We start from the raw sequence: 13966 nt of genomic DNA, 5'->3' as shown, positions 1-13966 counted from the left end.
TCATCAAAATCTGTCTGGAGGACTTCTCTTCTCTGGATTTGAACAAACAAAAGGCTTGGAGATCAATGTGTGCCCTAGCACCTATATTTGCCTCCTATGTACAGGAGCACACATCTTGGTAGGCAATGTCATGTGCAATAAATGTAAATTCCCCCTTCGCCACAGGAACTGCGAGCATAAGGGACAGAAGATTTCACAGATTCCATAATGTTCCATACAACTAATTCTGAGCATCAAAGGAAAATAACGGATAACTCCATCTATATAACAAGGCAGGTCACAGTACTCCCTGTCCAGGCTCCAGAACACAATGTATTTCATTTCTAAAATTACTAAAATTGTGGCCTTATTTGTACTCAAGTGTAAGAACCGGAATATTTTATTACTGAGATGATAATGAGATTTCAGGTAGAAGACAGAATGTAGTCTGTTGGGGCTGCAGGGGGCCCTATGTACAATATGAAATATTGGGGACACATGCAGGGATTGCTGTGTATTTGACATAAAATGGAGTTTGACCATAAAAATGCTGCAGAATTACTAATATCAATAAACTATAAGTCATATTTTTGTAATAGAAAATGAATTCCCTATTTTGCAAACCAGTGAAGCAACCACATATTGTTCTGGTAGAATGAACAGGAAAATGATGTATTGCTTTTTTTGGGGGAAAATTTAGCACCGATTTCCATTATGGCTGGAATCACACATGCTTGAGATGCAGTTTTTCAAGCCAAGGCCAAGAGTAGGCAGGAAAGGACTTTTTCCTCCAGTATACTGGATCCACTTCTGGCTTTGGCTCAGAAAACGACATCAGAAACTGTATGTGGGATTCTAACTTTCATATGGAATACTCTTATGTTATATCACTGCTGAATATGGATTACCTATACATCGTATGGAAATCACAGTACTCCTTGAAGGTATAGTCGATGTGTTAAAGAGGATCGTTCCCATGCCTCGACATGTATAATTTTGTATTCCTCATGAAATAACAATTCTAGAGCATCTTTCCTTATAACTGTGTTGTGCCGTTCCTCTGTTATTCCTCCTGACAATATATCACTATAGGAACAACTGGGTGGTACCTGCACATTCTGTGTCCAATCAGTGTGCCCAACATCAGACCACCCCTTTGACAAAGGTAATGGTAACACCCAGTTGTTAATCTATTAATAAATTTCCAGGAAAAAAATAACACAATGCATGGTTATAAGAGAACTAACATTCCTAATTGTTATTTCTTGAAGAATTAGAGTTTATCCTAAAACAGACATTAGTAGTGGTGATAGATCTTTAAGACGTTGCAGAAAATAATTTTTTGTTGAAAATTCTGGCTTTTTGAAAGAATGGATTTAGAGTCTTTGCTTTATATTTCCCCATTCCTTTTGAAGCCACTCCTGGGTTTAGCTCAAAAAATTGCAGCAAAATTTGCTACAAAAAACTCATCTTTTCCCCCAATGCATTGCCTCGATTTCCACCAATCCATCTGAGCCAGAGAAAAGGTTCCACTATATTTACACAAGATTTTATGGTATTAAGGTTGGATTCACACCAGTGTTCGGTTTTCATTTGGGGATTCCATCCCCCATTCTACTTGTAAAATGCGGAGACCCGGACGGAATCTTGGCGTATCCCACTATAGTCTATGAGGTCTGTAGGTTACCGCTTTTTAAGCAGATTGGGTTTCCATTTTTTCAGACCCCCCTAAGACTGGAAAGCCAAGAGCAGGCATGAACCTGGTGTAAGATATTAAATGAAGGAATGTCAATGACCAATCCACGAATGAAGTAGTAGTGGTCTTCCCCCTTATAACCAAGCAGCTATCACACATAAATGGAAACCTCTCACAGTTATCTATGGGCAAAACAAATTTTTCAGAACTGAACCCAAGTCATCTATGATTCTGATTCTCTTGCACATGCCTGCTGTACATTAATTTACCATGTCTTTTGACTCATCTCTGGGACGCGGGAGGGAAGACACCAGATTTTCGATGGAGAACTATGGCCTAACCCACCTTATTATGAATCCACTTCGATTCGGAGTCCAACTAATCCACTTTATTATGAACGTTAAGACCTCACCATTCTTCTGCTGATCTTCAGGGTGCACTTTTGCCCTACGTTTGGTTGATACTATACTGCCTACATAAACTGGAAATCTAGACAAAGCCATACATGTTAGTTCCATACAGAAATAAAAAGAAGGCAACTGATATACAGTAACACATTGAATGACGTACACAGGCAATTGCTGGTATTAAAAGTGAAGGAAAAGTGACAAATATCAAAGAAGGAGAATTCTAGAGGTATCTGTAATATGTGAAGCTTAATGGCTTCTAAAGTGCATAGAAACTCATATGTCTGACACACACAGCATAGAAATGTATCATTCCAGTTCTACCCTGTCCGTTTATTAACAAGGCAGGTTTCTCTACATTATTAGATTAGGTATTGGACTGTGAGCGTTCATCCACTGTGACTTTGTCCAAGTTTCACTTCCACGTCGTAAATCACATTTGTGAAACCAATCCGCTTAATAACTGAGAGTTTGTTTTCATGTTGCTTGAGGTGTGAGAGTTGTTTATTATCTGTCACCTCGATCCTTACAGTTCCCGAGACATACGTCTAGCTTGCCAGCCTGTCATCCCATTTCAACAGTGGGGTGACTCATCCAAGGTCATTGAGCGCTCGGTTTATGCCGTCTCTTCCTGTTTGTCCTAAAAAAAAGCTGCTATTTTATTTCACTTGAATAAGGCTTCAAAGGATTTTCTTGAGCAGATTCTTAAAACGTAGCACTGCAAACCTGTGATATGTACGGACACATAAAGAATAAGGCAGCCACAATAAAAGCCAAGGAGCCTTGTGATCTGCTGCTGGCATTGGAGGAATTCCTTTCTTTAGGTGGTGTCTTGGTGGCACTTGGGTTTAGGTGGACGGGATCTTTCATCGTTCGGTTGACCACGCCGCTTTCCACTCTTCGTCTCTTTGTGTCTAAAGGAAAATAATTAAAGGAAATGATCAACTTTTGTAATCATATTAAAGTGGATTTTGGGATCAGGATACTGAAAGACGATAGTTAACAGGCCACCAATAGCAGATTGGTGGAAGTTTGACTCTCGGCACCCTTGAATGGACCACAGCAGTTTGGTCTCTTCCATGTTTACCTTAATCCATCTGTCCACACATTGTTTACATCAGGGGTGCTCACACTTTTTCAGCGTGTGAGCTACTTTATTAGCTGACCAAAGCAAAAGATCTACTAGGGCGGGGCCGGGGCGGGCCTGTGGGCGGTGCTGGGTATGTGGGTGGGGCCAGGCGGATCGTGACAGCAGGAGACAGCGGCGTTCTGTGGCTGCCCAGGGATCCCCGCTGTCTGCTTCTTCACAGCGCAGGGTGAGAGTTATCTCTGGACACTGGCACCTGCATCCCGCGATCGACCCATACGTCCTTTGCGATCTACCAGTAGATGGCGATCGACGTATTGGGCACCCCGGGTCTACATTGTAGTGATGGTGCAGAGTATGGCAGATTCATCCCATTCTAGTGCATATGAACACTGGCCATACTAGGTAGATGGTAGGCAGTTACATGGACTGAGGCATCTATTAACAGTCGATTGGTTGGGGTGCCAATAGTGAACCCCCATTAAGTAGCAGTATATCAAACATTATACAGTATATATATAACATGATAATACATTGTCCTATACAGAAAAATAATGATTAATACCTAGTTTATAGAAATTTCAGTTTGTGGGCTGATGAAGAATATTAAACTACATAGATAAATAGGTTACCCAATGGGACATATGGGAACTGTGGGGCATTTAATGTTTAGGGGTTAATGGCCTGAAAATCCAATTGGCCACGGTGAAATAACAAAAAAATCAAGTAAGATGTTCTGTTTGAAGGGATTTTCACTACTAAAGAAAAAGAGTCTATCTTAATAATGTACCCCCTCCTTGCCTTCAGTGCAATGTACAGAGTAGTGTTTGAGGCTATCCGCGGTTGCCAGTATCCGTGAGTAGGTTTGGATACCAGGGTCTTACCATACTCACCTTGCTTACTCTCTCACAGTGCACTACTGCCGCTGCTACTGGCGGCTTCACAGCACATCATCATCCCATCATCATCCCTTTCTGCTCCCAAGCTGCCAGCAGCACATACAGGGGTTGAGTGGTGAAGTAGGGAGATGATGGCTCCCTGCTCCACCATTGTACTCCACTGCATCTGCGTCCAGAGGACTCACTAGAGTTAAACCAGGACATACCTCCCAATGTCCAGGACAGAGGGACCGCACCTGAAATCTGAGAATGTCTCGCTGAATCCAGGACAGCTTGACTCCATGGGCTGCATCTAGTATTGCAGACCATGTATTTCACTTAACTAGAGATGCTGCCCAAAGTTCATGGACAAGGATGGTGTTGTCTCTGGACAAGAAGCAGACCCTTTATATTTTAAAATCTTGGACAACTCCTTTGTTTCTTAGGAGGAAAACAGCAATGTCTTCCTTCCTTCTCATCGTCCTGTGACAAAGTCTTAGACAACTGGCTGGAGGAGGAGTCCTGACTGACACATAGTACATGTCTAAGACTGTCTCCTCATCACTTTTATCATTTACTTTTAGATTTAGTGTTCCCAGTCCTGTAACCTGAAAACCAAGGGCGACTGACATCAATCTGGGACCCTAAGTAGTAAAAGCCATGAGTCTCTAACACCTCAATATATCCCTAGTGAAGTTGACCTGGTTTAATAAAATGTACTGGCCAAGGATTTTTCCTACTAGCCAAGTGGCTGTGAACATCCCTGGGAATGGGCCCTTGTAATGTAATGCCACAATATAAAATCCAATCCATATAAAATCTCCTATAATATATGGTGTAGGTGACATGCAATTTTGCATTGCACTTAACTTGAAAGCAAGATTTTGACATCTCCCACTAGGATAGTGTAGGATCCTGTCCTAGTGTTTAGTACGTGATAACCTGACAGTGGTTAAGAAGAGCCTTTCTAATAAGTGTTATTGGACAATTATCTTAAAATAACTTGCCGCAGCACAATTCCCTTTGAACGTTCACGTAAAGCCCACTCTGGGAATGATAATGAAACATTACCTCCTACCTCTTTAGACTGTGTAGATTATGAGACTGTTGAATGGTGTGTTAATGCATCTCACTTAAAGGCAAAAACATAATGAAAAGGCATATTAGTCAAGTAAGTATGTATTTATTGTAGTAATGGCTGCAGAGCCCGGGTGCAATTACAATGCACGATGCATCTTGGGGATAACATTTGCATTCTGAAATCCGGGAAGAGACATGGAAACCTTTCAGACTGCCATTAAGGGTAATTAGGAATAAATTCCAGAGAAAGTGTCGGTGCGGTGACAGACACCAGCATGTACCGCTCCATCATTGTCACTCCCTGCTGCAGAAACCTTTATGGCATCATCTGTTGCTTTCACTAGTTTCACCAGTCGTCTTGGGCTCTTAAGAAACATCAGACTCTCTTATATGGACCAAACTGTTAAAATATGTGCATCTAAATCCCAATAGTAAAGGGGTTTTCTGTGACTTACATATTGATGTCCCACCCTAAGGACAATTCATCATTATGTGACTGGTGAGGGTCTGACACCCAGGACCCCTGCAGTCCAGCTGTTGGTATGTATGATGCTATGCTTGGCACTCAGTGAAGAGGTTACAGCACTTACCTAGACGCTGCGTCCTCTTGAATTAGCAGATTGGTGGGGGTCATGGGTGTCAGACCACCAGCGATCACATAATGATGACCTCTCCTAAGGACAAGGCATTACTCTGTATGTCCCATCAAAACCCCTTTAACTTGCAGACAGAAGAAGGCAAGGCTTATATTTGCAGGGGATTATTTTTCTAGCAGAAAATGCACTGTAGGCCATAGTCACATAGGGAAGTTTGGAAATTGTTTTATCTAAAGCCATATAAAGGGAAAGTTTGTAATATTTATCTGTATCAACAACTGTACTGTGTGAATCTGGTCTTAATAATCACCTAGTATTTTTAGTTACGGTAGGTAGACAATAACCCTATTCAGTTATTTTGGCCATGTGATGTCATTGGGTTAGTCAACTGGTGTCAAGATTACAGGTCATCTGCAATGACCTCACAGCGATCAGCTGGGGGTAAGGCAAACTTGTGCTGGAGGTCACTACTCTAGGTCAGTTTACTGACAGCAGAGAACAGGTGGGTGTATACTCATGTAACAAGACCCCAACTCTACGACTATTGCAGGAAAAAAGAAAAGCAGGAGACACTTTTTCTGTAAAAAGTATGTGTTTTTTTTTAAGAAACTGTTACAAAATGTTTGCATATCAAAGTTCATGTCACATGAAAGTAATATATTACATTAAACCTAACAGTATACCATCTCATTGATCTGTTAACCATCTATAAAGACACATATATGTTGTAATAGATCAGTTTTTTAAAACTTTTTTTCTGTCTTTTTTACTCCAGAGAACTCCAAATACACATCATGGATATATATAATCACCGAATTTCTGCCAGAACAACAATCTCTTTATGTTAATGTTACCCCAGCGATACACATTACTGAGCCAAGTCCCCTAGTGTTGGAGTCACTCTATGTTAGCGGCTGACATCTCTTACTAATAGAGGAGGTGTAACTTCTTACTTTCCTACCAATGGCCTAAATATACAATAGTATGACATTGCCCATTCAGATGAACTACATGTCACAACTAGTCCTCCAGAGTGTGAGACAGTCTTTAAAGGTCTGGAGAACGAGACTTCCCTTCCCATTTTGACAAGGTTATCTTCTTGAGACATGGTTTATTGGCAGTGCCTCAAACTACTCAGGTACTCAGGGGTTTCTGACTGATACGAGAGGCTCTATAGATGGTACAAAGAGGCTAAGATTGTCTTCTATTGGGGACTTTGAGCTGCCTTTAGTCTGGAAATTGTAGCTCTCACTCTCATGGAACGATTGTGACCTTTACTATCATAGAGGGCACTGAAAAAGGGGCTAATCAAAAATTTTGAGCAGGTGCATGCATGTGTTTATTTTGTATTTTGTTCTCAGAAAGTTGTAGAGTAAAAACTAGGTTCAATTAGGTCCAACAGCATACTTGCCAACTCTCCCATGATGTCTAGGAGGCTCCCAAAAAAGGGGAAAGTTTCTGGACTCTTGGAAGAGCAGGGAAATCTCCTGAGCCTAAGGGCTAGTAGTCATTTTATATGTGACTAGGACACTTTATGCGTCAGTCACGTCTGAAAAAGGGCAGTGGGCAGCACATATCATGCCCATGTAACAAGAATGGTGGGAGTGCAAATATACTGATGTCCAGAAGGGGCATAATCATAATGATCTATCGTAAAAAATAGAACCAGCGTAGCCCCGTTCGGAAAGTTAATACTCTTCTTTATTTAATCCATGGAAAATCTTTGCACACCCATGTTACAATAGTAGAAACGGCGCCAGACTGACGCGTTTCGGATAAGGTTTCCGGATAAGGTTTCCTTTCTCAAAGTCTGGTACCAGACTTTGAGAAAGGAAACCTTATCCGAAACGCGTCAGTCTGGCGCAGTTTCTACTATTGTAACATGGGTGTGCAAAGACTTTGAGAAAGGAAACCTTATCCGGAAACCTTATCCGAAACGCGTCAGTCTGGCGCAATTTCTACTATTGTAACATGGGTGTGCAAAGATTTTCCATGGATTAAATAAAGAAGAGTTTTAACTTTCCGAACGGGGCTACGCTGGTTCTATTTTTTACGATTGATCTACATATCCACAGCTCCAAGCCGAAGGGGACAGTTCCGTGCGATACCCGGCATCCAAGGAAAGTTAAGTGGAATAAATACACATTTCAGAGAATTCTCTTACCATTGTTATTGCTGCTGGTGGCTGAATATTCCCCCTTTTCCCCATCCCACAAAGGATAATCATAATTATCCATTTGCAGTTTCACTGTACAGTCTGTGTGTATTTAGTTGTGTATGGCTTAATGTTTGAGACAAGCATATGCTACTGGAAGGATAAACATGTAGTTGCCCATAAATTTTCTCCCCATGCCTAAATGTTGGAAATAAGAGATACATGACCCTCTGCAAATTTCCTATTCTTTCTGATATTGGATTGTGGGTGCCACTGCCACTTCTACTCCTCACAGAGCTACATTTTAGCTGTTTCTTCGCCAAGATAATAGCTCCTACACTGGTTGTTAGCAAACTTATCCAGGTTCCGGTCCCAACTCTGCCTGGTTTTGTGATGAATTCAGCCAGACCGGTTATTTAGACTTACTGACGTATTAGGACGCAGATTGGCCTTTCAGACATTTTAATGTCTGGAAAAGCTGGGTGACAATACAAAGTACTGTGCACTTTATAACTAAACAGATTTGCCATTTGGTAGTTTGGTAAAACTTGGGTGTAAACTAAGGGCACTGTAATAGCCGTACAGCAATAGAGAAGAGGTTAATTCAGATTTCCATTGACTGCTTTATTTTACTGCTGAGACACTTCAGAAATATTTGGTTCGATGTCGGGAAATCCCACGATGTGCCAGCTATATCCACAGCCCAGTGCTTATTAATAAACACAATATACGGACAGAAGGAAGAGAAAATACCAGAACCACATTATTCAGTTCCTAACAACTTAAATGATGGCGGCAGATGGACTGGGCATGTCGTGGAAGGGGAAAGGAGGGGGACAGATTTTCAGTATTTTAGTCTTTTAAAGTGAAAGTCCACCCACGCATCCTAAAGCGAGGGGCTTAGTAGAAATAACAGAACATATTGTGTGCTGTGCTGCCCACATGCCACACACAGAGTCTGCTACAATGTAGCTCACATCTGCCCTGGAGTGACATAATCTCTTCCAAGAATACTTTCTGCTACTCTTCTGCCAGCCAAATCTCATGTCTCAGAGCCAACAAGCATCACGGCGCGTGAAAGTCCCTGGACTACTGAAGCAAACAGTGTAACCGGACAGTGAATGAAAGGGATTACATGAGCTCCGATGAAGACGAACTTATCTGGGAAAAGTAGAAGACTTATGTAAATATGGAAAAGCTTTGGTAGACGTTTTGAAGTTCACTACTATTTTATCAAGGTGACATCTGATGACAGATAGGCAAACCTTGTCAATGTCAGAGGGGATTATCGCCATTACACTGAAGCATCACATAGTATTCCCTGTTTGATTTCTTATGTCATCCATGCATACCATGAGATACTATATGCAGAGTGAAGACTGGCAGAAGTGTAAGCCTGGACATGTACATCACAGGATTCTCAAGATAACTACAGGTTTTAGGTCTTTTTGACTTTCATATTGTTGTAACGTGTATAAGCAACTCCAACACCATTATTCTGACAGACAGGGGCATAACATGAAAACATGGAGTCCCATATCCAAACTTGTAATGGGGCCCCACATCCAGGCTTGTACTAGCCCAAAGGTGAACAGGTGAGTCCCCCAGTGGGCCCCTGACAGGTCAGAAACAATCATAGGTATTTTAGGAATCTGCAAATAAAAGTAATATTTACATGTAGTCATATGGTGAATCCCCAGAGTGAATTTCACTGGTAGGCCCAATCACCCCAGTCCAACATGGCCTACTGCAGCATGACCAAGTTCAAACATTATTTTGGTCCACTTTACACACAGGAATAACCCACGTAGTGTTGTCACAATACAGGAATACTGCACACAGTGATGGATAATGCTCACAGTGATGTCACAGTACAGGGATAGTGCACACAGTGATGTCACGGTACAGGGATAATACATACAGTGATGTCACAGTACAGGGATAGTGCACACAGTGATGTCACAGTACAGGGATAATACATACAGTGATGTCACAGTACAGGGATAATACAGTGATGTCACAGTACAGGGATAATACACACAGTGATGTCACAGTACAGGGATAATGCCCACAGTGAGGTCACAGTACAGGGATAATACACACAGTGATGTCACAGTACAGGGATAGTGCACACAGTGATGTCACAGTACAGGGATAATACATACAGTGATGTCACAGTACAGGGATAATACACAAAGTGATGTCACAGTACAGGGATAATACAGTGATGTCACAGTACAGGGGATAATACACACAGTGATGTCACAGTACAGGGATAATACACACAGTGATGTCACAGTATAGAGATAATACCCACAGTGATGTCACAGTACAGGGATAGTGCACACAGTGATGTCACAGTACAGGGATAGTGCACACAGTGATGTCACGGTACAGGGATAATACATACAGTGATGTCACAGTACAGGGATAGTGCACACAGTGATGTCACAGTACAGGGGATAATACACACAGTGATGTCACAGTACAGGGATAGTGCACACAGTGATGTCACAGTACAGGGGATAATACACACAGTGATGTCACAGTACAGGGATAGTGCACACAGTGATGTCACGGTACAGGGATAATACATACAGTGATGTCACAGTACAGGGATAGTGCACACAGTGATGTCACAGTACAGGGGATAATACACACAGTGATGTCACAGTACAGGGATAGTGCACACAGTGATGTCACGGTACAGGGATAATACACACAGTGATGTCACAGTACAGGGATAGTGCACACAGTGATGTCACAGTACAGGGGATAATACACACAGTGATGTCACAGTACAGGGATAGTGCACACAGTGATGTCACGGTACAGGGATAATACATACAGTGATGTCACAGTACAGGGATAGTGCACACAGTGATGTCACAGTACAGGGATAATACATACAGTGATGTCACAGTACAGGGATAATACAGTGATGTCACAGTACAGGGATAATACACACAGTGATGTCACAGTACAGGGATAATATACACAGTGATGTCACAGTACAGGGATAGTGCACACAGTGATGTCACAGTACAGGGATAATACATACAGTGATGTCACAGTACAGGGATAATACACACAGTGATGTCACAGTACAGGGATAATACAGTGATGTCACAGTACAGGGATAATACACACAGTGATGTCACAGTACAGGGATAATACACACAATGATGTCACAATACAGGGATACGTTACCAAGTGTGATGTCACAGTACAGGGATTGCACAGTGATGTCACAATACTGGGATAATATGCATAATGATGTCACCATATGGCAATAAGCACACAGTGATGTCACAGTACAGGGATAATATACACAGATATCATTACTCCTTATCACTACTTGAAACTTGGGTCTCAATGGAAATAGGCCTCCATAGTTATTGGGCCCCATATCAGTTGCTGTGTCTGCTGTCTTGGCTGTTACATCCATAGTCACAGATATCAGATGACTATGCCATCCATTATTTTATGTATAGGTCGAAACAACCCTTAAATTTAAGCACTTCAAATATCTTGGCCAAGGCAGAGAGTCTTGTTGGCATCCAGCCCCTGAGGGACATGCCCTGCCAGTCTCCTTAGCTATGCCCCAGGTTCATGTAATTTCGATTGAATACACTGCAAGATTTCATTCACATCCATATTCACACGTACAGAAAATCAAACATAGAGCCATTCCATCTCCATAGACAAACATTAGCAGCAAAAAGCGTTTGTCAGATTTGTATAAGTGCAGTTAGGACGCAGTAGGTCACAAAATCTCACAAAAGATAGCCAAGTAATAAAATGCATAGCACATAAAATTTGTCTGACCGCAATTGAAACACTCATTCCCAAATCCCAAATTGTCTCTGGCAGCATCAAAAGCTGAGCTTCATGATCAGCTGCACACAAGCGTGAGATCACCATACACAATGCCAAGCATCGGCTAACGTTTTGTATAGCATTCTGCCATTGTACACTGAGCAGGGGAAAGACATTCTCTGGAATGGAGAATAGTGTCAGTATCTTACAGCCTGATAGATGGATCCGGGTGTATGACATGCCACATATACAAATATCTTGTGTGCCAACGCTTTCATTCACGGCAGCTAACCCACTATGATGTACAGTTTAGTGAATGAGATGTAACTAAACCTTGTCCATATGCTGTGCTGAAAGCCACAGCGTAAAGTGACCTGCTCTTCCAGTTTTCAGCCTGCGGCATTTTACGTTGGAAATACAGAAGACATATGGAAAAAAAATGGGGCATTTTTGCAGCAATGACATTCAGAGAATCGTAGGAAAAAAGCAGTGGACCATAGCTTATGGGGGTATCCTGTGATATTCATAATAATGGGAACTATTGAAGTGCAGTAGCTGTTCCCATTAAAATAAATGGAGCGGTGGCACACATGTCCAACTCTCCATTGTGCAAACTGAGGTCCCTAAAAATGGTTGGCCATAGAAGGGATTCCATATAAGATTGAATGAGGTTTTTTTGCCAACTTCACCATAAACATGCACACTTGACAGAGTCAAACTGGCATGGTTATTTGTCACCAGAACCCCCACCCCAAATAGATAGATTAGAGTTCCCTGAATCCCCTTGTAAATCAGTGAGTCTACGGTCCAATACTCAAAGCATCTTTATTGGACAGCAGACCCTCTGCATGGCTAGAACTCACATTATCACAGACATTATGATGCATGGAGTTCAGTTGAGCTGAGCTGATAGTGGTCCGGGTAATGCAGCGGTCATATGGACCATCTTTCCTGGGCTGCACAAAGACCTCTTATATGACCTTCATACCAGTCCCACACCCGTCTGTGGATTAAGCCGAACCGTGCATTAGGGTGGACGCTCGCCTGAACCCTGTATCTTCTGCCTAGCATAGGTCAGTATTATTTATGATATATTTACGGATTCGCTTTTGAATTATTATATTAATCCCATTGACCTAGGCAATTTATGGTTTTTACTTAATAAAGCAGAATTCTATTAAGTCTGTGATTTCATCAACATTTATCATCTCTTGCTATGTAGATGTCAATTTGTCGATTTGGGGCTTAGTGCCCCATTAATATTGGGCTTCTTCTTCTGTTTTTTAAACTTTTCTGTGTCTGCGTTTTTATTCTATTTGGAATAAAGACTGTTCTATTATATCTACTTGTTATACTCTTACATTACTTGGTAGAATGTGGTATTGTGGTGTAGCCTATTTAACATTTATGATTTTTTTTTCTTGATCTAAACAGCATTTAATATGTGGATATGATTAATGTCACAATGCTTGGACGACGACTTCTATCGATGTTTTCTTTTTATACTCTGGGTAACCCCATTACAGCTTTCCTTTAACACCAAGAAACCGAGGTTATTTATATAAATGTAAGAAATTTTTCTAAAGGATAGCTGGAACCTCGGTTTCTTGGTGTTAAAGAAAAGCTGAAGCCTAGCGGCATTTTAAAGATTATTTTAAAGAAACCATAAGGCAACACAGAAGCTGAGGAGTTAAATAAAAGGGAGTTTTCTGGATCCCACTGCCTGATGTACAGAGGCCAGCATCTCTTTATTACGCAGTGTGTCTGTCACTGCCAACCTGTAATTGCCTTTAGTTTAGCAAATATTCAGCGCACATCGCCAGCTTTCCAGACCACTGTCTACATCCAGTCAGGCAGAACAGCAGCTCTATCACACATGACAGTTATTGACAGGGGATTTGATTGGACTCTGCATTCTGCATATTTAGAGAGAAAATACTGATCATCAAACACCCATCTCATAATAAACCCCATAGACTCATGCCGGAGTGGGACCACTGATGTCACATCATGAGCATTCCTTCATTTGGCAGGAAAAGGGATTTTACATATGTGTTTTCCACCCAAACATGCTCCAAAAGGGCTGAAACCAGCTGACACTGAGCTGGTCAGTGCAGAACACGTCATTTATGTCTGAATACATGTAACAGATGCCTATGAGTTATTGATGCCTATCAACATTGGTGTGGGTGAAGATGGTCTCCAATACAGATAGAAAGAAAAGCAAATAAATGGACCCCTGACCAAATCAAGCCCATCCATGTGACCA

General features: G+C 41.6%; 1 protein-coding gene across 2 annotated transcripts in view; it reads right to left on the bottom strand.

The window, feature by feature from the left end:
• Positions 1–363: 363 nt before the first annotated feature.
• LOC142198100 (glypican-5-like) overlaps positions 364–13966 on the bottom strand; it is a 185564-nt gene continuing 171961 nt past the window's right edge. For both annotated transcript variants that reach the window (XM_075268930.1, XM_075268931.1), the window contains one exon: positions 364–2996. In XM_075268930.1, coding sequence (XP_075125031.1) covers positions 2788–2996 — 209 coding nt within the window. In that variant the 3' untranslated portion in view covers positions 364–2787. The remainder of the gene's footprint in view (positions 2997–13966) is intronic.

Source organism: Leptodactylus fuscus, chromosome 3, assembly GCF_031893055.1.
Source record: "Leptodactylus fuscus isolate aLepFus1 chromosome 3, aLepFus1.hap2, whole genome shotgun sequence".
In the NCBI taxonomy this organism is placed as follows: Eukaryota; Metazoa; Chordata; class Amphibia; order Anura; family Leptodactylidae; genus Leptodactylus; species Leptodactylus fuscus.
The sequence above is the reverse complement of the archived record's forward strand: the minus strand, read 5'-3'. Positions and strand labels throughout refer to the sequence as shown.